Raw genomic sequence first — 25,008 nt, forward strand, 5'->3', positions numbered from 1 at the left:
TATGCCTTGATGGGTTCCTGTCCTGTGTCTCTGCCTAGATGTCTGCTCCTGTTCCTGCCAGCCGTAGGGCTTTGGATGTGAGTATTCCAGCATTGGAGTTCCTGCTCGCCTGGAGTTTCCCTGCACCCTCCTTTCCTCAGCGTGGTCCGCGACCAGCCTTCCTGGGCTGTGTAGGGCGCGTCTGGGACGGGGTGGTCCGTGACCAGTCTAGCTGTGCTGGCTGAGTAGGGTGCCCTGATGGACAGTGCCATGTTTCCGTCCAGCCTTGTCTACAGTGTCTTGCTTCAGCCCTTGCCCGGATGTCTTCGTGTCTCTGCCTTGACCTACGTCCTCGTCTGGTTCCTGAGCCTTCTGTCCTGTTGGGCCCTGGAGTGGCCAACAGGAGGGATTCGTCCCACGGGCTCTTGAGCTTCTGCCAGCCGAAGGGGCTTTGGATGTGAGTATCCCAGCATCGGAGTTCCTGCTCGCCTGGACCTTTCCTTCTTGCTTCAGCCCTTGCCCTGATGTCTTCAGTGTCTTGCTTCAGCCTGTCTTGAATGTCTGCTTCAGCCCCCGTCTGATGTCTTCTGTTTAAGGACTCTGTCTGCCCTCGCCTCTGTCCGGCCTGCTGCCCATTGCCGTTCCCAGCGGCAGGTCCGAAAGGGCCGGGAACAGTCGGAGGACCGTTCATTAGTCAACTTCCCCGTGTTGGCTACCATGGGCATGCAGGTCCGGTTGAGGGTCGGACTCCTTGCTTCTGTTCTTGCCTGCCTCGCTCACCATGCCTGCTCAGCTCACCTCCCACGGTGGGGCTTGGGGCTCCTCCTTGAGTCCTGCCGTGGCCCAAGGGCTCACCACCACCCGCTTACGACGACCGCGCCCGCGCGCGCTCGTAACAGGTTTTCACACTAAATTCTTATCAATATATTCAGCTCTGCTAGAGACTCCAGAAGCATGCCTGCCTATTTTGCATTGATGCTCTAAAATACTCTATAGTTGTGAAATTGTTTCTAACCATTAACATTAAAAAGTGTTGATTGTAAAAAAAAGGCCATAAATGGGGCAATTTTAAACTTCACAGGCTTGAATGGGAAACTTCCAATGGAGTTTCCCTTTGAAAATTTGGAGTGAGCCAGCAGCAGGGGTACATTGTTAGTCGCAGAGGCAAAGTCTGCCGTGCAGCAGGTAAAGGTCCATGCAACGAAAGATGCATAGGGATTTAAAAATAAAAGTTTCTTGTGCTGTTGGCTTGATCTGCCAGCCTCACTCCCCGTTCTGCCCCTTTTTGGTGTGGGTAGAAGCCCCTGTGCTATGAAACAGCATGGGTGCTTTTAGCAACAGAGGGGGAGGACAATATTCAATCCTTAATTTCCTAGCATGTAGCAGATGGACTCAGGACCAATGGGTATAGTGTACTCCTGATAGCAGTTGGGAGACGGAGTCAGATTTCAGTCTGATGTCAGCCTACATATACCCGTGCAGGAAGCTTAGCTCTTCAGTATTTCTCCGTCTCCTTAGCAGTTAGGGACACTACACACATTTGCACAGTGTTAAAAAATCTTACCTCTACAAGACGAGCCATGCTCTTCTGTGGTGATACCTAAGGGTCCCTCCCCCAGTCGAGAATTCCTGAGGTGATTTCCGAGATCCCTCAGAGGCAAGTCTCGGTCCGGTAGCTGGTTCCCGGCGTGGACTTAGCCGCCAGAGTGGCTGAGAGGCAGCGGGTGCAATACCGAGCGTGGTGGTGAAGGTATTTTCCCTCTCCCTCTGCAGCCAGAGACCGCCGAGCGTGAAACCAGGAAGCACCGAGACAAGGTAAGATAGAAAACTTTCTTAAAGTCTCCGGAGTCCGAGGCTCGGATAGCCGCACAGATCGTCCTTCCGGTGTCTGTTAAATCCAATTGAGCAGCCCCGTCCGGGCTAGACCACGATCTGGTACGAGGGTCCACACTCGTGGAAACCCTCCGGGGGAGGGTCTCCATCTTGCCCACGTGGTAGTCTGCTCCATTTCCCCGCCTTGATCGCCGTCTTGTCCGCATAACTGAGCCATGCGCACAGCAGCGAGCCGGGCACACAAAGGACTTGTGCGCACAGCGGGCACACATCTGTGCCGTGCGCACAGCGACACGCACAATGGTGCCAGGCACACAGCAGCACGCACAACGGTGCCGGGTGCACAGATATACCTGTGACCACAGCGGCGCGCGCAACCCCGCTAAGCGCACAAATAGCGGCCTGCAAGCACATCTTCCGCATCCTGCACGCAATTCGGCAGCGCACAACTAAGTCTCCCGGCGCACTCACATACGAGCACAGGCGAGTTTTGAGCCACTCCACATGCACAAATCATGGCACCGCTGGCCAAGAAAGCCAAGGGACAAGCCTTCTGCCCGGCCTGCCACCTGAGAGCTGTGCAACTCGAAGTGGCTCAGCCCTTTGCCTGCAGTGCGAAGAAACTCAGGAGGAACCGAAGCAAGGCCACTTCCAGTCAGTAGAGGAATCCGGCTCCACCAATGATAGTACCCCAGACCTCTGTATCTCCGACCCGGCACCTCCTCAGATGGGCTCCTCGGGAACTCCACTGGATTCAGTATGGACCCAGGGACGTTTTCCTGGGTGGAATTCTTCAAAGGGCTCAAACCTTTGTCCAGGCACTATCGGTGCCGCCTGCGACACAGCCACACTCTCCACCAGAAGCGCAAGACATTCTAGGCCCCTCTCAGATCCCCCAAGACATGCCCCGAGACAGGCAAAAGCCTCCCCCTAGGGGACACAGACACCTCGTGGGAAGAGCCTGACTTCCTGGAAGAAGGGGAAATCCCTCCAGGGATGGAACCATACCGAACCATGATGCGGTTCTTTTCCAAAGACGAGCTGCCAGATCTCGTGTCTTTGAGCCTGAAGACCCTGGCCATTCCTGGCGCAAGTTCCACAGTGGAGCCAAAGACGAACCTAGTTCTGGTCAGTCTCCGTCAGGCCTCATGCTATTTTCCAGTGCTGCAGGCCGTACAACAACTGATTGACCTGGAATGGAATGCCCCGGAGGCAAGCTTCAAAGGAGGACGGAACCTAGAAGCTCTATACCCCCTGGAACCCACGGCTAAAGAACTCCTATTCCCAAAAGTGGACGCCATGGTCTGCGCTATCTCAAAGTGCACTACCATTCCAGTCGAAAGAGGAGCTGCACTCAAGGAGGCTCAGGACAGACGTCAGGAATCTATCCTTAAACAGTCATTTGATGTTGCAGCAATGACCCTGCAAATCGCCTCCTGCTGCGCCGTGGTGACACGTGCCTGCTTGCTCCTCTCCAGGGATGCAACCATTTCCGCCGAAACATTAGAACCGGTGATATCTTTCCTCACGGATGCGACTTCAGACCTGGTGTGCACCTCTGCCAGAGGTGTCTCATCCATAGTGGTAGCCAGAAGGCAACTATGGCTCCGAAATTGTCAGCTGACGCGACCTCCAAGATGAAACTCACAAGAATGCCTTTTAAAGGATCCCTCCTGTTCGGAAGCGAACTGGTGAAGTTAGCCAACAAAAGGGGCAAATCCCCAGTCCTTTTGTTACCGGAGGTCAGAAACAAAAGATCCCAGCGCTCTTCTCCCCGAAGATCCAAGGGCAGAGGAGCCCAGCGTTTTAGTCCATATAATAACACATACCAAGCACCTCGCCCCACAGGCAAGGCTCAGTCCTTTCGGAACAGGCACAACAAGAGGGGAGCCGGCTCAGGTACAGACCCCTACCGCACCCCACAATGAGAATCAACAGACCAATCAACAGGAAGAAGCCATAGGGGGTAGACTTACCCTCTTCTACCAAAGATGGGTCGAAATAACGTCGGACGTGGATCCTAACCATCATTCGAGAGGGATATTATCTGGACTTCCACAGCATCCCTCCAGACAAATTTGTGAGATCACCGTGCCACTCCCTCTCCAAGAGGACGGCAGTGGAAACCATACTGACAAAACTACTCAGCCTAAAGGCGATAACCTCGGTGACCTCGCACCAACAAAATAGTGGTCACTATTCCATCTATTTTATCATCCGCAAGAAGGAGGGAACATTCCGGCCCATCTTGGACCTAAAGACCGTCAATCGCTACCTGAAGGTACCGCACTTCTGCATGGAAACCCTACGCTCAGTCTTAAGAGCAGTACAACCGGGAGAATTCCGGACTTCACTGGATCTATCCGAAGCCTATCTCCACATCCCGGTCCACCACGACCATCAGGCTTCCTACGCTTTGCGATACTGGACCATCATTACCATTTCCGGGTGCTACCCTTCGGACTAGCTACTGCTCCTCGGACATTCACCAAAATCATGGTGGTCGTGGCGGCGACACTGAGGAAAGAAGGAATCCTCGTACATGTGAATCGGTTATTTACTCTTTCGGATAGTAGAAAGACTAGGGGGCACTCCATGAAATTAGCATGGGGCACATTTAAAACTAATCGGAGAAAGTTCTTTTTTACTCAACGCAAAATTAAACTCTGGAATTTGTTGCCAGAGGATGTGGTTAGTGCAGTTAGTATAGATGTGTTTAAAAAAGGATTGGATAAGTTCTTGGAGGAGAAGTCCATTACCTGCTATTAAGTTCACTTAGAGAATAGCGTCTTTTGCCATGTCCTCTTTTGCCGCCAGAAAGAGGACATGGCGGCAAAACTTGAAGCAAAGTAATAAGTATACCATAAGCTTTGGATACGTATGTGCAGTTGAAAAAGTACACTATTGATAACGATACTGTTCCAAGTATATTGGTCTATCATAGTCCCTGAAGCAGCAGCCCTGCGAAACGTACGTCGGACTGGACTTATGCGGCAGAGCGGTAGCGCTAGCAAGAAGGAAAATATCTGGATCAGACGTGCGGCAGTGTGGTAGAGCCAAAAAAAGGGAAGTGAATTGATCTTGTGCGGCAGCGCGGTAGCGCCAGCGAAAAGGAAAGTACCTGTATTGGACTTGTGCGGCAGCGCGACAGCGCCAAAAAAAGGGAAGTACCCATTCCACATAATTTATTGAACGCATTCTTGAAAAAATATCGAAAAAAAGTGATAAAGACATTCATAGTGTTGGACCGATGATTAAAAATGACCCGTAGTGGCTGAAAATACAGGCATAATGTGCATGCAGACCACGGGTGTTATGATGGTCCTAAATATATTTAATAAAGAATATTAAAAAAATTATCAAAAAAAATAACACATTGAAAATTTAAGATTTTTGTACAACGTGTTTACGTGCAGTGTTTGTATAAATCGTTGTATTTTGGATAAGCGGATATTATTGGTGGGTAATTGAAATCTCCCATTATTATTGCACTGCCAGATTGGTTTGCTTCCCTGATTTCTCTTAGCAGTGTTAGTTGGTGATTCGATTATTAGAAATGTAGATAGCAGGGTGGCTGGTTGACGTGAGGACTGCCTGGTAACTTGCCTGCCTGGTGCGAAGGTGGCAGACCTCACGCGTCACCTAGATAGGATTATAGACAGTGCTGGGGAGGAGCCAGCTGTCGTGGTACATGTGGGCACCAACGACATAGGAAAATGTGGGAGAGAGGTTCTGGAAGCGAAATTTAGGATTTTAGGTAGGAAGCTGAAATCCAGAACCTCCAGGGTGGCATTCTCTGAAATGCTTCCTGTTGCACGTGCAGGTCCCCAGAGGCAGGCAGAGCTCCAGAGTTTCAATGCATGGATGAGACGATGGTGTAGGGAAGAGGGATTCAGCTTTGTAAGGAACTGGGGAAACTTTTGGGGAAAGGGGAGACTTTTCCGAAAAGATGGGCTCCACCTTAACCAGAGTGGAACCAAGCTGCTGGCACTAACTTTCAAAAAGGAGATAGAGCAGCTTTTAAACTAGAACAAGGGGGAAAGCCGACAGTCACTCAGCATTGCATGGTTCGGAGAAATGTATCCTTGAAGGATATTAATGAAACAGGAGAGTTAGGGCATCTCAACAGAGAGGTTCCATTAAAAGCAAACATAGTCCATATGCCTATATGTAAAAATCTCTGAAGCTAATGATTTCCGAATTATCCCAAACAACTGAAAAGCAGGTTGTTAAAACAAACAAAAAACACACTTTGAAATGTCTGTATGCCAATGCCAGAAGTCTAAGAAGTAAGATGGGAGAGTTAGAGTGTATAGCAGCAAATAATGAGATTGACATAATTGGCATCACAGAGACTTGGTGGAAGGAGGATAACCAATGGGACAGTGCTATATCAGGGTTCAAATTATATCGCAATGATAGGGAGGATCAACTTGGTGGGAGTGTGGCACTTTATGTTCGAGAGGGTATAGAGTCCAACAGGATAAAGATCATACAAGAGACTAAATGCTCAGTTGAATCTATATGGGTAGAAATCCCATGTGTGTTGGGTAAGAGTATAGTGATAGGAGTATACTACCGTCCACCTGGACAAAATGGTTAGACAGATGATGAAATGTTAAGAGAAATCAGGGAAGCAAACCAATTTGGCAGTGCAATAATAATGGGATAGCACATGAGGAAGTAGGAGAATCAGGTCTGGCAGCTTCAAGTGGCCAGAAACCCAATGGCTTGAGGTTATCTTCCATGGCGGTGATCTTGAATGTGGTTTTATGGGTGAGGGCCCACATGTGCCCTTAGCAGAGAGCTTTGCTGTCTTGGAGGAATCTCTGGTTCCAAGACCTTTTCAGTGGTGGTTCCATAGATCCTATAATGGTGGATGGAAAGAGACCATCTGGACGGGGGGGAGGGGTTGAAGTAGTGTTCCCTATCTGAATAATGGTGACCACACACATATACACACATACACAAGTCTTTCATGCAGGGGAGCTCACTGCCAGGAGTTCCGAGTGCAGGAGCAATAGTATTCAGTGGAGGCAACCTGATCCAGCAATCAAATCAAGGCTGAGGCAATTCAGTTTGCCCTCTTTAAATTCACACTCGGGAAAGTGGTGAGAGTAAGGTCTGACAACTCCATAGCTGTAGTGTGCATAAATCATTTAGGAGGAACCTGGAGCCTTGAAGATGGATCTGCTTCTTCATGAGTGAAGAAGTATCTTCTGGTCTTGTTGGCATCTCACATAACAGGCAAGGAGAATATGCGGGTCAATTATCTCAGTCATTTACATCTGGGAGAGCAAGTCTATCAGACATGACCTTAGACCTCTTAGTGTGGGGCTGTTGGCTCTAGAACTGATGGTGACTAGTGCAATACAAATGTACACGTATTTTCATTTGAAAGAGAGATTCATGATTGGATGGCATCGATGCCCTGGTACATGAGTGGCAGCGTGAGGGAAGGGAAACCTTGTGGTCTTTCATCCTTGACCCATGATAGGCAGAGTGATTCAAAGGATTGCAGGGCATCCAGAACTGGTTCTCTGATGGCTCTAGATTGCCTTCAGAGGCCGTGGTTTGCAGATCTGTCTCATCTGTGGGTGGCAGTCCTCTCAGGTTCCCATCTCCTGGGAATTTACTTTCTCAGAGACTTTTGGTTTACAAAGATCTGGATCGAATGTCTTATGGTCTGGCCCTTGAAAGGGTGCGATTGGTGGAGAAGGCAAATTCTCATACTGTGATAATGGCACTGATGAGGGTGAGGAAGTTTCAACTTTCCTGGCTTATGCGCGGTTGGGGAGAATTTTTGAAGACTGGTGCTCTGGGTGTTAGTGTGTGCCAGGATGCACCTCAGTGCCAATTAATTTTGGAATTTCTACAGAGTACCTCTCGAAGGCAGTGGCCTTCACACTTTAAAAGTAGAGTTGGCACATCTCGCTCTGTCTCTCCCTCTCTATCTAGTTAAAGAGGCTGGATTCAAGGTCATCTCCAGTCTTTCCAAGTGGGGGGGGGGGGGGGGGGGGGTGAAGCACATCTGGCCACTTGTTTGGATTCCAGTTCCACCTTTGTGATCTTAGTCTAGTTCTCTCTTTTTTTGTCACAATCACAGTTCTCTATTAGCAGTGATCCCTGTGTATGCTCACCTTAAAGGCATTTTCCTCATTACTAATGGGGTGGGTATCAGAGTAGCAGGCTCTTGTCGGGAACCTTTTCTAACGGTTTCTTCAGCTAGTGTTCAGTTTCTTATAGCATCTTCCTTTCTTACCAAAGATAGAGTTGAGTTTCCACATGATTTAGTCTGTTTTCTTGCCTTCACTAGGCAAAAGGGAATTTTGCAGAGTAGGCATTTCTTTGTCCCAAGGTAACCACTGAGTTTCAAAATTCAGACAATCTCTTTGTTCTGTAGGGTGGCATATGAAAAAAAAAAGGCAATGGCCTTTAAAACAACCATGGCGTGATGGATTAAGGAGGGAATCACAACTGCATATGTGGAGGTTAATGGGCCTCTACCAAAGCAGATTCAGGTGTATTCTACGCGGTCGCACACTACATCGTGGGTGGACCTTTGATTGTTATATCCGTCGGAAATTTGCAGAGTGTCAGCTTGGCTATCCTGAGATACTTTTCTGGAAGTCCAATAAAAGAGGATACTCATTTGCCTTGGCGGTATTGCGGAGGTTGTGAGGGAGTAGCTTTGGTACATCCCATTAGTAATGGACTGGCCTAACTGGATAAAGAGGAAAGTGAAATTACTACTTACCTGATAATTTCCTTTCCTCTAAAACAGTCAAGTCAGTCCATGTTGCCATCCAAAGCTGCTTTCTGTTTGTGTGGTTTTAGATTTTTGGCAGATTGCCCTTGAAAGGTGCATGGGTGCCAATTTGGTCAGAATTTAAGGTCTTGGTGAGTAAGGGTGGAGCTGATTTCTTTTTCCCTATGTTTATCACACCTTCTGTTTAGTTTTCCAATGTTTACCACTCTTGGCTATTTGGTTGGTCTCATTTCCTTATTCTTCTGGAAGTTAAAAAAAAAAAGAAAAATGAGAGAAATTAGTTGTTTATGGTCTTAAAGTTGTACAGAGTTAGCTTTTACAGAATTTACTGGCAGATTAATGTCAACACAGAGGTATATGAAGGATGACATCAGCAAGCTTTAGATCTCTGTCTCCATCTGCTGGTTGGCATGCCTAACCTATTTTTAACGGATCTGCCTGACTGATCTAGAGGAAAGGAGATTATCAGGTAAGTAGTAATTTCACCCTGTTTGGTGCCCATATATATATATATATATATATATATATAATGTTCTTTGGTTTTCTTTGGCCCAAATATATGTCCCTGCACTGTTTTATGTGGAGCCTTAATTATCCAGCCTCTCAACCATTCTTTGTAATTTTTTAGATTACTCCTCATTGTAACATTCCATCTGTTGTATCTGCTCTGTGCCATATGCTTACCTTGTATTACTATTCCTTTAATTTGTTTTTCTAACATAAAAATTTGGTGCCCTTACAATGACTCCTTTTGGTTTCATTCACTGTCTTCCCTCCCTATCAGTGCCTCCTAAAGTTGCTCCACCATCTGAAATAAGTTGCTTTTTGTGAAATCTGAGGGCTGTCTGCTTTGCAAGAGCCATTTTTTCCTTTGCATTTAATTTAAATCAGATTGTAATTGCTAGATCCTAGGTTACATTAGAAATGCTCACCACATTTGTATGTACAAGGTCCAGTAGCATCCTCTGACACTATATAAAAATAAGCACATGGATCAATAATATAAAATTTTAAATCTGAGCTGTTAAAGAACAATTCATATGTATAGTACAGATGTCATTGAATGAGTCTGTTGGCTCTTCTTGGACAGAAGGGTTGAAAAATCAATTTGGAATGAACTGCAGCTGGTTGTGTGTTTTCAATGGAGTGGTATCTTGTTTATTTAAACCATTTTATATTCTGCTATTTCCATAAGTTCAATGCAAATGACATTCTTTACAAACATGAAAATGTGACAAATATATAATTGCACATAAGATTTATAATGATGGCATTTCAACTTTTTCCCTGTCACCTTGCCAAATTTTTTCACATAAATATAAGAATTTCTTATATTGAAATGGATTTAGAGGACAATTTTCAAAGATATTGACCCAGGTAGATTGTCCTGATTAAAAATTGTCCCATCCTGCACACACAGGCCGATGCAATAAAGTGTGCTCAGCCTGGCGCATAGCTTAACGATACAAAACGTGCATCCAAACTCATGCGTAGCTAATAGCACTTATCACATATAAATACAATGTAGATGAGGCTGTTAGCTATTAGGGATGTGCAGCAGGGACGGATTCGTCCCATTCGGGATTTGGATTCGTAGGGGTCCAAATCCATTGCATCCATTCTCAGGGGCCCCGATCCATTCATATGTCAAAAATACATTTGTTCCCCCCAAAAAAAACCATCCCAACCCTTTAAAGTTATTTATCTACAACCCCCCACCCTCCTGACCCCCCCCCCCCAAGACTTGCCAAAAGTCCCTGGTGGTCCAGCGGGGGTCCTGGAGCGATCTGTACTCGGGTCGTCGGCTGCAGGTATTCAAAATGGTGCCGATGGCCTTTGCCCTTACTATGTCACAGGGGATATCGGCGCCATTTTGAATACCGGCAGCCAACAGCCCGAGTGCAGGAGATCGCTCCAGGAACCCTGCTGAACCACCAGGTACTTTTGGCAAGTCTTGGGGGGGTGGGTCAGGAGGGTGGTGGGTCTATTCGTTGGTGATCCGTTGTATTCGTCGGGGTTCGCCAAACATTTCGGAACCCCCACAAATACAAAAAATATGGCATATACGTTGCGGATTCACAATACGTCAAAACCGAATGCACACCCCTATTAGCTATTACCCTCCGATGCAGAAAATTGCTGCTCGGCTATTTCACCTTTGTTAACATAGCCAATTTATCGCCAGCCCCAGAGCTGGCATTAAGTCATACTGTGAGTCAAAGGCCCTTTAGCCGAGCGATGATTTTCTGCTTCCTCCTACTTGCGAAACTAAGATCTGTGTTTGGACCTTAAAAGACTTCAGATCGCAGAGTGTCAGGGGATACTATTGGACCTTGAGGCAGATCTGGAAAATGGAAGACTGTGAATGAAAGGATAAACAGGGAAGAAATCTGCAGTTCTTTAGCTCCCTGCTTGATCAATGACCATGCTTCGGCTTTTCTTTTGCAGGGCCAGAAAATGGACGCTCATATTTGGTGTCCGTTTTCCTAACACGCGCACAGCCATAGCTTTTGAGCATTAGGGACACATAATTTTCCCTGGCACATTCTTTTTAATGTGGCAGCTCATCCCCCCCCCCCCCCCCCAATGAGTAAAAGTATGTGAAGGCTGTCACATTTCTTGATTTACTTTGTATTATTCTACATATATTACTGAGAAACTTTCATTTTTTACTTTCTGTTTAATGTATTTTTTTAATAACTACTTTACAAAGTACAGTTTTGTATTTGATCTTTTAGGGAAGTACCAGGCTCGAGTGCTGGAAGAAAATATGTTTACACCTTCAGAGTACCTGAAAGAAGTTAACTATGAACTGGTTACTGGAAAAGTGGAAACTCTAGGAACTTTTTTCAACAGCCTGTGCCCAGGTACAGTGTGCATATGAAAACTTTCTGAATGAAGAACAAATAGCATATCCAACCATTTGGCACTTTTCTGGATACCACAGCACAGTAGATTGCGATGGAGCATAGTGCAACACAGGGGCAGTACATTCAGGTTCTGGGAGGGCAGCGATAAGCACCACTGCAAAAATGATCTCTATGGCAGATTTTCCTTCCTTCATTTATTTATTTATTTAGTTAGTTAGTATTGGTTTTCTGCCTTTAAGCTGTCCAAATGTCAACATGGATTACAATATTATTTCATACATAATACAGCAATTAACATAAATTATAAACACAATCCCATATACAGTAGTACAAAACCATGCCATAAACCATTCTCATCTACACCCCACAGTCAGCAAAATGCATTCTCAAATAACCAGGTCTTTGCTCTTTTCCTAAACTTCAAATAATTAGTAAGCATATGCATTTGTTTTAAACAAAATTGAAAAACAAAGCAAATTGGGCTAATTTGTTTCTTGCTGGGAACCTTGAAATAAAATAAGAGGGTCTCCCTAATTAAACGAATCCTATTTGTTTGAAATATAATGATTTTTCTAAGCCATTATAGTCAATGGACTCATAGAAATCATAGGAAAGCAACAGGTGCATGTGTACAGTTAGAAATTGATACAGGGTAGAGCAGGCAGTCAGCAGAGAAGGGGAGGATGGGCATGTTGTCAAAGAGATAAGAGGTATGACAAATCAGAATGAAACAATTTGCCAGTCTGACCTCTCGCTGCGGTCTGGGTACAGTGATGCTGATCTTGAAGACTGAGCATGTCAGTGATTTAATCTGCATTGCTTCTCAAGACATTGTCTTTGTGAAAACATGCTCTGAAATTTCTCTGAGTTCTGAGGTTAGTGGAGAAGCAGGCACCTATTCATATTCTGTCTCAGGAGATAGGGATAGGTGTGAATTGTCCCCGGGGCATCATGATTGGGCAGTGATGAGGCAGTTGGTAGATATCCCGAAGCCCTTCAAGGATGCCACATAGGACATGAGTTCTAGAGGTGCCACTAATGTGATCCCAATTTTTAATTGTCTGATGGAACAGATAGAGGGATACCAGCAGGACATCAGAATGAAAGCAGAAGTATTGCAGTTTGTGGACTGCTTGCAGCATCTAGTGCAGGAGAGACTGATACTTCTGATGAAAAACAACATATGCAAGTTTGCTAAATTGCTTGATTCCTGGGTGAAAGGGAATGTTTCCCTGGAATCAGAGTGTCTCACAAATGAAGCAGATGCTGGAATGGTTGGTCAGTCAGGAGGAGTGCCAGAGGCATGGGCAGAGTAGGAGTATAGCCCAAGAGGGAACAGCGAGTAGAAAGTAGTGAGAGCAGGAGTATCACGCAGACAGCTAACACTTTCTCCCTCATCACAATATGCCATAGCCACATTGCCCACAAAGAAACATTTTTCCTGGAATGGATTAGAGCAAAAGCAGCTGGCTGGAAAAGATCTCAGCCCCCCAGGCAAAAGAGAGCTCTGTGCAAAAGTCTGTGACTTGCTATGTAACAGAGCCCATAGAGGACCCTTACAGAGATGTGCTTGTATATTGGGCACATAAGTCCTCACTCTGGCCAGACCTAGCCAAAGTGGCACAGTGGTATCTGTCTTGCCCACCAACCAGTGTTCCCAGTAAACACGTTTTTTCAATTACAGGAGACATTGTGAGCCCTCATCGCTCCAGGTTGGCGCCACAGTTAATGGAAATGCTGGTATTTCTAAAATCAATCACCCTTTGCTTGGGTTTCCAGAATTTTCATGTGAGTGGTAAGATGATTAAGATCAGATTGAAGGTTTTGTTGGCTCTCTGCCTGCCACCATCACCTTCCATGACCCTCATATTCTACCCCAGGGCTCTTATTGTTTTTACCTCTCTTCTTGCCTGCTATACTCCTAGTGCCAGCACAGGGGACCTGCTGCTTCTTGTCTCTCTGCCATACCTCTAGTACCAGCATAGGAGTTCTGCTGCTTGATGTCACTATGCCATACCCCTAGTATCTAACAATACTATCCCCGCTCTTTGTGAGGTAAAAAATATCAATAAAAAACAGCTCAATTTACTCCACTTATATGAAAAAATTTATGAAGTAGGATGAGGAAGGTTTATGATTACAAATTGTAAGATTCTGTGTACAAGGCCGAGGAGGCATGTTACAGAAAATGTATGAAACCTTCCTCATCCTACTTCATTAATTTTTTCATATGAGTGGGGTAAATTGAGTTGTTTTTGATTGATACCCCCTAGTATCAGCATAGGGGACCTGCTGCCTGATGTCACTCTGCCATAGCCCTAGTGTCAGCATAGAAGACCTGCTGCCTCCTGACTCTCTCTGTCATACTCCTACTGCCAGCACAGGGACCTGCTGCTTCATGTCTCTCTGCATAGATGCTGACAAACATAGAGGACTGCTTCTCCAGTACTGAAACACTGAAGCAGTGTTGGGCAGGGTACTTGTCACTAGAAGATATGTATTTGCTGCAAGATAAATCACTTTTATATGCATAAGAAAAGAGACATATATATATATATTTTTAAATGTGAGATCCTGTATGACCAATGATTATATTTAAAAGACACCGGCTCTCAGAAACATTGTGCACTCAAAATAAATAGTGATTGTCAGCATCTCACTAAATGAGGGTTATACATATAAGGTTTATCTTATTCGGAGTGCTGCTTTGTGTATGGTGAATTGATATCATTACAGAATACTCCTAGTACCAGCAAAGGGAATCTGCTGCCTGATGTCTTTCTGCCATACCCATATTACCAGCATAGGGGACCTGCTGCTTCCTGTCTCTCTGCTATATTCTTAATGCCAGCATAGGGAACCTGCTGCCTCCTGTCTCTCTGCCATTCCCCCCGTTACCAGCATTGGAGACTTGCTGCATCCTGTCTGTGTTATACCCCTAGTACCAGCATGAGGGACCTGCTGTTTCTTGTTTCTCTGCCATACCCCTAATACCAGCATGGAGGTATTGCTGGCACACACCTAACTTCCATACCTCTAATACCAGCATGGGGGTCTTGGTGCTTCTGCTCCATCTACCTGCTATGCTTGTCTATTAAAATGTATGATTGTGGTTGTCTGGTGCTGTTACACCTGACCACGCCTTGTCCTCAGTCTGCCTTGACCTCGGTAAGGAACCTGACCATGTCTTGTCCTCAGCTTGCCTCAACCTTGGAACAGAACCTGACCATGCTTTGTCCTCAGCCTGCCTTGACCTCAGAACAGAACTTGACCATGCCTTTTCTTCAGTTTCCTTCAACCTCGGAATAGAACCTGACCACACCTTGTCTTGAGCCAGCCTCAAACTCAGAATGCAACTGACCACTTCTTGTCCTCGGCCTGCCTTGATCTTAGCCTGCCTCAACCTTGAAATGAACCCGCCACACCTTATCTTCAGTGTGCCTTGACCTCAGAATGGAACCTGACCATGCCGTGTCCTCAGCCTGCCTCAGATTTGGACCAGTTCTCAACCTTGCTTCTCTCTCAGCCAGCCTTGACTTCAGGACCGAACCTCAACCTATGCTGTAAGTCCTGCCGGCTGCCAGAACCTGAGGGCTCAAGCCAAGGGGAAGGTGGTTGGTTAGGCAGAAGATCTTTGACTGGGGTGACTCGACTGCCATCTGTCAAGGCCTATTCTGTGCGTTCACACAAAATAGGCAGTGCCAACTTGGCAGTAGCCTAAGGGCTCACCAGCACATGCTGCTCAGCATGACAAGTGCCTCAGTGTTGTTTTTCTCCTTGTTTCTTTATTTTACTGGGGTGTTTGCTAGGGATGTGCATTCGTTCAGGACGAATTAGGCAATTTCAATAAAATTGCCTAATTCGGCCTGTTATGGGGACAATGAATCCCGAACAAATTTTTCCCGAAATTTCGGGAAAAATTCATTTTCGGGTTAGTGTGCATTAATTCCTGTTAGTGCACGCTAACATTTTAACATTAGCACGCGTTAACGGGAAGTTAGCACGCACTAACTCTGTTAGTGCGCGCTAACCCGAAATTCAAGTCCCCCTGAATTTCAAAGGCCCGAACCGTGGGAAATATCATATTTCCCGCAGCGGGATAAAAACGAAGCACATCACTAGTGTTTGCTTATCCCAAGAAAACGAGGTGAAACATTTTGGAAAAAAATGTCTCCTCCCCTTCCCTCTTTGTTTTATTCTAACCTCTCAGCAATGAACCCAGCATGGTTTTCACACTCTGTTCATTTCTGTTGTTTGTTTCCGCTGTGCTGTTTTCTATACAAATCAAAAATGTGAAAAAGACAAAACAAACAAGTTTCTCTTTCCATGGAGTTGCTGCCTTATTCTTACCTATCCCCCCAGCTGCCATACCACCATAAAGAACTGGCTTTTGTATGCCAGCCTTCCATTATATTGCTGGAGCCTGGGGTGTTTTTCCCATCTTTGAATTCTTCTTGATTTGTTATACTGAGGTGTTTTGCCCCCAGAACAAACATTTGAAAGAAGTCAAAAAAGATACCCCCAAAAAAAGAGCCCAAAACTTGTTCTATGGTTCTTTCTTTCTTCCAGTAATAATTTCAACTTGGTTCTACCACCTTGTTGTATGTTTGATTAAACTGGGGTGGTTTCTCCATCAAAGCCCTTATTCAGATGAAGAACTGCTGGTGCAAGGCAAAAGATGCTCAAGAGAAACCATTTACTCTATTGAATTTCTTAAGAGGGAGCTCACGGAAAACCTCTAAATAAGGAAGTGCAACAGCCAGAGTTCAGGTACAGGATATGGGAATGGTGTTTTGCTCCCAAAAAGCCCTCATTCTTAAGGAAAAATATTGCCACCAGACAAAAGATGCTTGAGCATAACCATTTCAGTATTCTGAATGTGATAGCACTTAGCAGTGCCAGAGATTTCATGCAAAACCAGAAAATCAGGAAAAATAACCGACTGAGGGCAGCTTAGTGATGTGGGAAATGGTTTCTAGATAAAGCAGCCCTTAATGCTTTCCTGGAAAACCACCCCACAATCCTTAGAGAAACCAATGTGATCTACTAAGAGTGATGATAACCTTTACATTTGGCAAACCCATTCTACAAGAAAATCTCAATTCCACCTTGTAACTTGGGGGTTTTTGGGTCCATCAGCCTTGTTTCCATGCCCAGACCTTACACCTTGAAGTTTCCTTTCCCACTTGGCCTTGCTGTCGCACCACAGAGCTAACACTTTGTCAATCTTGGGGGGGGGGGGGAGAGGGGGGGCTGCTTTGTACCTTTCATGGTACTTTGGAGTCTTCCATCCATTCTTGTGCTGCTTGGTCCCTTTATCAGTTCCTGTCTTGGAGGTTTTGTTTTTGTTTTTTTAATTTTTTGTTTATTACTTCTTTTTCAATGATACAATAGTATACATTTGAAAGGAAAATAATTATGACAACAAAATATTTACATTCCTCATCACATTACAGGAAAAACAATAAAGTCATAAAATCCCATAGCCCTCAATACAATGCGGGGAGACCCACCACAAGAGACAACTACCATAATTATTGAAAGCACTAGGTCATGAAATGGTTACTACATTAAAGAACTTATACCCACATATCGAGGTTATACAGGCTCTAGACCCGGGCTACTCCCTGGCAAGGCAGGAGATCTGTCTCATGAATTTACTCAGCTGAAAAGGCTGAAAAAAAGTATAGGTTAAATCTTTAAACTTAACAAGGCACTTGCACGGAAATTTCAGGAAGAATAACACTCCCAATTGTACCACACTAGATCTTAATTCCAAGAACTCCTTCCTCCTTAGCTGCATCTCTTTAGCTAAATCTGGAAAGATTTGTACTTTCATTCCCAAAAATAGTTCATGCTGATTTTGAAAATAGACTCTGAGAACCCAGTCTCTATCAGAATCTAATAGGAAGGAAATAATCAATGTTGCTGGCTGGGGCTCTTCCTCAATTGACGATTCCAATATCTCAGACAAATTCACAGGAGATAGCTACTGCACCTCTTTACCTTCTACCGGTGATTTTTTCCTTGAAGGAAGATAAAAGATCTTTGACAATGGAGGCAAAGTTGCCTGAGGAATTTTCAGGACTTCATACGCAAACTTTGTCCACATCTCTGTCAGGGAAACTGTTATCTTCTTGGGAAAATTAATTCATCTTAAATTTTTACTTCTCTGTTGGTTATCCAGGTTTTCCAGCTTCCTTAAGAAATATAAATTGTCCTTTACCAATTCTTGACACTCGTTTTTCATCTCCCCAATATCTGTCTTTAATATGTCCACATCCCATTTATTTTCTATTTGCTTATCCTTCAATTTATGCAATTGTGTCTCAATTTGTCCCACTTTTTTCACTGTCGGACTTATTTGTACAATTACATTCTTATTCAGCGTCTCTATAGCTATCCAAATTGTTTCCAGTGTAAAGCATTCAGGTCTTACCAACGGAGTCAGAACGGGTTCTATTTCTTGTAGCGTTCCTTCTTCAATACCTCTTCCACTTTACCAGGATACCAACTCCTCCAGAGCCCGAATTTCTCCTCTATGGAGGTCTCCACCTTCCAGCCCGTTGATTTCTGGGGGCGCCGCTCTAGTCGGAGCTTCCTCCACTCCTCGCGGGACCCCCTCCTTAGCGACATCTGGGAACATCTCCAGATTGTTCAGGTTAGCTGTCCGACTCAGTGTTGGGTTTTGGGGGGCTGTTCTCTCAGCCGGGGATAGCGATGTCAGGGAGTCATGGAGGATGCTGGATGTCTGTGCGTCTCCTCAGCGATCCTCCTGCAACTCTTCACCTGGCTCTCCATTTCCTCTAAGAATGTGGGCATCTATCGGCTCTCGAATTGGACCCAGCATTGAGGCTTCCAAATTCAGCCTCTCACGGGCCCTCTGCTTACGCCCTGAATGAGGCATACAGGCAAAATTCCAAGGTAAGTGAGGAGAGAGACGCCACATACCCTCACCCTAGTGTGCCATAAATGTATTTATTGTCTTTTTGGGGCTGTAACCTTAGCTATCTGTTTCTTCAGTCTCTTTTTCCCAGGGTGTGTATTCTTTTTGTGAGAAGGGGAGGAGAAGTTTTACATGCTAAGAGTGACTTTCCTTCCATTATCCCTGGGAGAGGGGGTAAGTATCCTTGCTGTGTGCTGTAGGTGCCCAAATAAACACACTGGAGTCACATGCTCAGTGTCCCAGAATAGTCTTTACTATTTAAAGCACCACACAATTCCCTTTGTCTTACAGTCTTTGTTCCCTCTGTCTGTGCAGGAGTATCCTGTACCAGGGCAAGGAAGCAGCTACCCTCCAGGGCATGGAAAAGTGATGCTACCCAGTGGTCAGGGGATCCTTATATGGGCAGGTTAAAACCTCTCCAGCACTGGCAATTATGTTAACAATGTCCTTAGCACAAAGAGGCAATTCTCTCTCCCTGGCTTGAATATGCCGGTAAGATGTTCCCCAGTAATGGTCAGTTTCTTTTATTCATGGTTAGCAGATCTTCTGAATCTCTTGATTCTCTCATTCTCTTTCAGATCCCTGATAGGAGGGATCCTTTGAAGCAGGCTGCTCTCCCTGCTCCAGACAAATAGGAAGGGACAGCCAAAACCACCTTCTTTACAACAGAATTTAACATTGGAGTTCCTCCTTGCGGCAGATCACCACCTCCTCCTTCCTCGTTGAGGACATGGAAGAGTAGGTCTTCCCTAACCTACACAGCTCCAGAAACTGGGTTCCCCATTCCGAGTCCAGGTGGTGTGGAGCAGTGGTTCTCAACCTTTTCTCGGTCGAGACACAACTGACAGATGGTTCTCACATGCGTGACACACTGTTCGTTACAATATTACTTTTACTGTTAAGAATGACACAAGGAAAAATAAGAATACTCTCTCTGAACATAAATTATATAATAGTAAACCTTTCATACCAGAACAGCATCAACTTCCAGCACTCAAACAGTAACCACCTTACCTAAGAAAAGTCAAAACTGAAAATATTACACTGGGCCTTAAAACTCCAATACTTCTGTTAGGAAAATGGAACAAGCCAGGCTGCTATAGAGCCCTGTCCAGAAACTACATGCAGCAGAATACCTCACCTCAGTCACATGTGCAGACCCTCATCTAACAAAGAATAAAGAGACCATAAATCATAAATAGAAACATGCAGTCAAAAACTGAACTGGAAACTGCAACAAGCCAGAGTCTGTATGCAGTGCAACAAAGGAAAAAGGGAAATCACTAGCCTCATAAAATAAAGCAAGAAATATAAAATCAATAGCAGTAAAGCTATACTAATAAAAAGAACAGATTATTTCAAAACAGCTGATGAATGGAATATCTAATAATTAAAAACTCACATCAAAAATTTCTAGACACCAATAAAATATTTCAGAATAGAAGACACAAAGACCCAATAATTAAAAATAAGGATTAAAAGATGCTCTGTTCTCCGTACCTGAAAATGCTCAATTTCCAGGTACCCTGAGATTGTTGTGAAATAGGAGGAGGGGGGGGGGGTTGTTTGTAAATTTCTCTTTTTTCTCAGTCACACATGTGCTCTCTTTCTCACTTCCATAGACAATCAATCACACAATTACACACATGTTCTCTCTCTCTTATACACACAGGCTCTTAATCATACATACAGACACATGTTCTCACACAAACAGGCTCTCAATCTCACAAACAGGCTCTCAATCTCACACTTACATACATGCTGTGACACACACACTCATGCAATCTCAAACACATATGCTCGCTCACTCACCTGCTCTCCCCACCGACCTAGTGGCAGCAACAGCCTCCTCCTCTTCCAGCTTCGAGAAAAGAATCCTATCGGCTACAGCGACTGATGTAGCTCCTCGTTTTGCTCCGGGATGATGCTGCTCTTCTTTGGGCCGGCGCTGCTGCTGCTCTTCTTTGGGCCGGCACTGCAGAGGCTTTACGTAACAGGATCTCTTCTTCCCGTGCTTGCAACCGCTGCACTCCACTTCCTCTTCCAGGCCGCGGGGGAGGGAAGAAGAAACCATACTGGTGCTGCTGACTCCAGCTGTCTTGCCGCATTCTGCCCAGGCGATAAAGCCCGGGCGGAGGAAGAGTTCCATTTCGCTGGAGCAGGAGCAGCTGGGCCAGCAGGGGGCCGGGAAGTGAGGCAACACACCTGTGTGTGCTTGGCGACACACTGGTGTGTCGCGACACACCGGTTGAGAACCGCTGGTGTGGGGGGTCTCATAAGGCTCCTACCACAAAAAAATTGTAAAACCCGGAAAACACCCCAAAGGGAACATCCTGACCAGCAAGTGAGTGGACTGGATAAGGAATATCCTCTTGACCCTGGTCAGTCTCCCCAGGCAGAATTTGCGTGGCTCATCTGACTGGGCCTGAAAAATCAACACAGGAAAATCTCTCTACCTCCTAACTGCTAGCAAACCATAAGGGACTGCCTTCAGAATTTCTGGAGAGGGCTTTTTAAAAAACCTCTCAAGGGGGATGGCCATTCCAGAGCCTTCAAATGGAGGGGCTGCTTCTGAAGGGTAACTTCCCTCATTTTGAATACTGGCAATACGGCCCGAGTGCAGGAGGTCGCTCCCGGACCCCCGCTGGACTTTTGGACAATGGAAGCCCCACCAAGCTGGCCAAAAGTCCCTGGGGGTCCAGCGGGGGTCCGGGAGCGATCTCCTGCACTCGTGCCGTCGGTGCTAGGAACCAAAATGGCGCCGATAGCCTTGCCCTTACTATGTCACAGGGGCTACCGGTGCCATTGGTCAGCCCCTGTCACATGGTAGGAGCACAAGATGGCGCCGGCCATCCAGTGCTCCTACCATGTGACAGGATCCGGCCAATGGCACGGATACCCTGTCACAAGGTAAGGGCAAAGGGCCATCGGCGCCATTTTGATTAGTGGCAGCCGACGGCCCGGGAGCCGGAGGACGGCCCGGAGCGGGAGATCGCGAGAGATCGCTCGGGGTCGGGAGGGTGGGGGAAGCTAAGGGGTTACTTTTAAAGAGTCGGGGTGGGTTTTTTGTTTATCGGCTGGGCAGCCGATAAACAAAACGCGATCGGGCCCGATGGGAAAAAACCCACATGTGAATCTGAACCGGAATCCGAACCGATTCCGGTTCCGATTCACATCTCTATTATTTTATATGTCCCTCCCCCAGTTCACCAAGCTCATTCATCACCATGACAGCCATCGGCCACTGACCATGTACCAGGGCTCCTTCCTGAACCCTGACATCACGGGCCATGAATCTGGCCACTGTGTGGTACTGTTAAACACTAACTGGAACACCTCCCACTCCTACCCCAAGTGCTGTGAATACAGCCTCTGCATCATCCCCAGCCCTGGCTGGCTTGAGAATCAGAAGATTTGAGCTATAGGAATTGGATCAAGGCCCTTGTGAATTGATTAATTTGAAACTCACCCATCCCTAGGTTGATTGCAGATAGATTCTGCCACGTTAGCAGCTTTCCCATCTTTTGCTTCTAACCTCTCTTTTCTCAACTCTCCCCATCTGCTGTACTGAAGAAAACATCATCTCATTGCAGTGAGTGAAATTAGCCATGACTTCATGCGTAGGTTACTGATTTCTAGCAAATCAATATTCACCCCACAAATAAGATAGGAATCTATGGTCATGACTTTCATGAATCAAAACATTTACTGGGTCAGACAGAAGGAAAATATTTTAGAAGACAAATGAGAATCTTGGGAAACCAGTGAGAAGAGGGGAGTGTAAATGAATGAAGAAGTGTGTTGACAAACTGAAGAATAGAAAAGGAATTAGAATTCAATAATATGGTTAAAGATGAACTGTAGGGAAATGAGACAAGCAGGTGTTCAACTGACTTATTCCTGCCTTCTCTACTTGCTCACTTAAATCAATGTCTTAACCTAGCCCCATGATTCTCAGATCAGTGAGTCCCTCAAGCAGATTTGGTTTTCAGGATAAGTGAATATACAGACCAAACAGATTTTTATTAAATGTGGACAACTTAAATATTCTTTATTCATTGTTGTTTTTTGTCCTTTGATTTGATATACTGTTTTTATGACGATAATTGTGTAATCCGCCAATTATACTATAGTTGGATTGGCAGAATGTAAATAGAAATAAATAAATGGAAATACTGAAAAATGGAGCTGATTTGAGAATCACCGCTCTAGCTTGACTTTAATAAACAAAAAATAGGAACTCGTATTTGTGTGCAGTGTTGACCTTCTAAATATAGAACCAAAAGATCAGCAGTATAACAGAACTGCTAATTCATATTCTGTTAGGTACGCAATTATGTGGTATCTCTTTTCACTAAACCTTGTGGTAAGTCTCAGCTTACCTGGAGGGATTGTATTTTAGTTTCTATGAATTTATGCGCAGCCATGCAGATTGCTTGTATCAGATTTCAGTGCATTTGATTGTTTGTTGGTTTTCCATTTTCACGGATTTTTCCAGGCAATTTAATAGGGATCAATATTTAAAGCGGTTTGTGTGGCTAAATTTGAACTTAGCAGGACAAACTATGGGCTTTATTTATTTATGTATTTCATTGATTTACATTCTGCCTTTCAGCTATTTCAAAGCGGATTACATATAGGTTAAAAATACCATGTATTTAACCACATTTGACAGAGGTAAGTTGCTACCTGGTTAAAAACATATCTGGCTATATCAAGGCAGTCAAGGAAGATTCTGGGCAGAGCAGCATTATCCTGCTGAGTTAGCTAGATAATGCCAATTTTCATTGTTATCTGGTTAACATAGTTGAACAAATTTAGATCTTCCAGAGAACAGTTCTAAAGTTAGCTGGATAACCTTATCTGGCTAATTTTAAATAGCTAGGTATATTCAGCTGCGCACCTGTGCTGCTGAATATCCAAGCATAGAGGGTCATTTATCAAATTGTGTTAGGGCGTTAGGGCCCTAACACCCATGATAACGCCATAATGCAGGCAATAACACATCATGAGATGCGTATGCAAATTTGAAAAATGTAGTCAAGTGGGAGAAGTTTATGAAAATGAGGGGTGCTTAACCTTGCATGCAATAACGTAACACACACTATTGCAGGATTGAACTACACCTTTTTTTCCCAGCATTATGCCTGCGACAGCTGTGCGTTATGGCCGAAATGGGATTTATCACAAATCCCGTTTCAGGCAGGGGGAGAGAGAAAGAGAGTAAGAGGGGGCTAGGTTTTGGGGAGCAGTTTTACATGCACAGTTTTACATGCACAGTCAGAGTGCAAAAAGCACATTTAACATCAGTAAAGATATTTTGTGATTTGGAGTGATTAAAGGTATAAAAAGATGAGATTTGTACAATGTACTCTTGACCTGGCTTGATGCACACTCTACCTAGCTGCTATCAAGCTAGGTCGAGAGTACAATGTACAAATTTCATCTTTGTGTACCTTTCAACATTCCAAATCACATAAAATCTTCATTTATGTCTACTGTGATGTTGGCACCTCTGACTGTGCATGTAAAACTGCCCCCCAAAAACCTACCCCCCCCACCAAAACCTCACCCCGAGTTACTAGTTTCCCTTCTTACAGTGGTATAAATAGTTTACTTATATGAGAGCCTTATAAAGTCTCTCTCTCTCTCTCTCTCTCTCTCTCTTAAAATGTGTATTAGGAAAATTGCCCTAACCACACCCCTTTTTTAAAATCATGGGCGCTATTCTCGTGAATTTTATAGCAAAATGATGAATCTAGGTCTAAGGAAAATATATAATTGTAAACTAACATAAATTGCCCTTTTTATTTTATTAGAAGCTGATGTTGACATTTTGCTGGACAAGTTTTATCAAGAGAACCAAGGTCACATATCTTCATCATTGAGTGCTTCTTCATTAAATAAGCCACCAACAGTGGAGATTAATGGAGCTGCAGTATGCATGAGTAAGTACTCAATATTTTTGTAAAGAACAGGCAGAGGATGGTGCTTCTGCAAAATTACAAAGCTGATCTTCTACTGTAGAAAAGGGCACTAAGGACCTGTTGTAGAGGAAACTTCCTTAGGCTAGCTGTGCGTATTTCCTCCTGTTATACCATTATGTATTTTTAGAATCCCTTCAATTCTGTTAGAATTGTTTTCTTGCCTTCCATTTAATCATCCATTACTGTGCCAAGTTGCATCTTGCTCTGAGCAATGGAAGTGGCTCATGTTTAGATACTGTGAACTATTTCCTGTATTTCTTGAACAGTTTGCAAAATATTTGCTAAGGAAAATAGATTCAACATTATATAAATGCTTCACAAGTTGAGGTTGATAGATTGGATAATAATGTTTAGTAGTACTTTAGAAATGCTAAACAATAGTAAATAAAAATGACAGCTGCAAAATATTAGCTATTTTCCCATAATAAATCAGCATTACCTTCCCAAATTTACATTGCTTTAGAACAAGAACGTACAGATCTGATGGGGTCTCTGCGACTGAAGAAGGAATCCATACTGTTCTTATCCAAATAAGGTTTTTTAGTATTTAGCCCAAAGGCGGTTCTGTCATGAGGCAGGGTGAAGTGGCTGCCTCAGGCGGCAGAATTTTGAAGTGGCAAAAGT

General features: G+C 44.7%; 1 protein-coding gene across 1 annotated transcript in view; it reads left to right on the plus strand.

The window, feature by feature from the left end:
* The window catches only part of GREB1 (growth regulating estrogen receptor binding 1), a 607,716-nt gene that overhangs the window by 370,225 nt on the left and 212,483 nt on the right, over positions 1–25,008 (plus strand). The window contains 2 exon segments of the mRNA XM_029595920.1: positions 11,320–11,448; positions 24,217–24,345. Of these exon segments, the coding sequence (XP_029451780.1) occupies positions 11,320–11,448; positions 24,217–24,345 (258 nt within the window).

This window comes from Rhinatrema bivittatum, chromosome 3 (assembly GCF_901001135.1).
Source record: "Rhinatrema bivittatum chromosome 3, aRhiBiv1.1, whole genome shotgun sequence".
In the NCBI taxonomy this organism is placed as follows: domain Eukaryota; kingdom Metazoa; phylum Chordata; class Amphibia; order Gymnophiona; family Rhinatrematidae; genus Rhinatrema; species Rhinatrema bivittatum.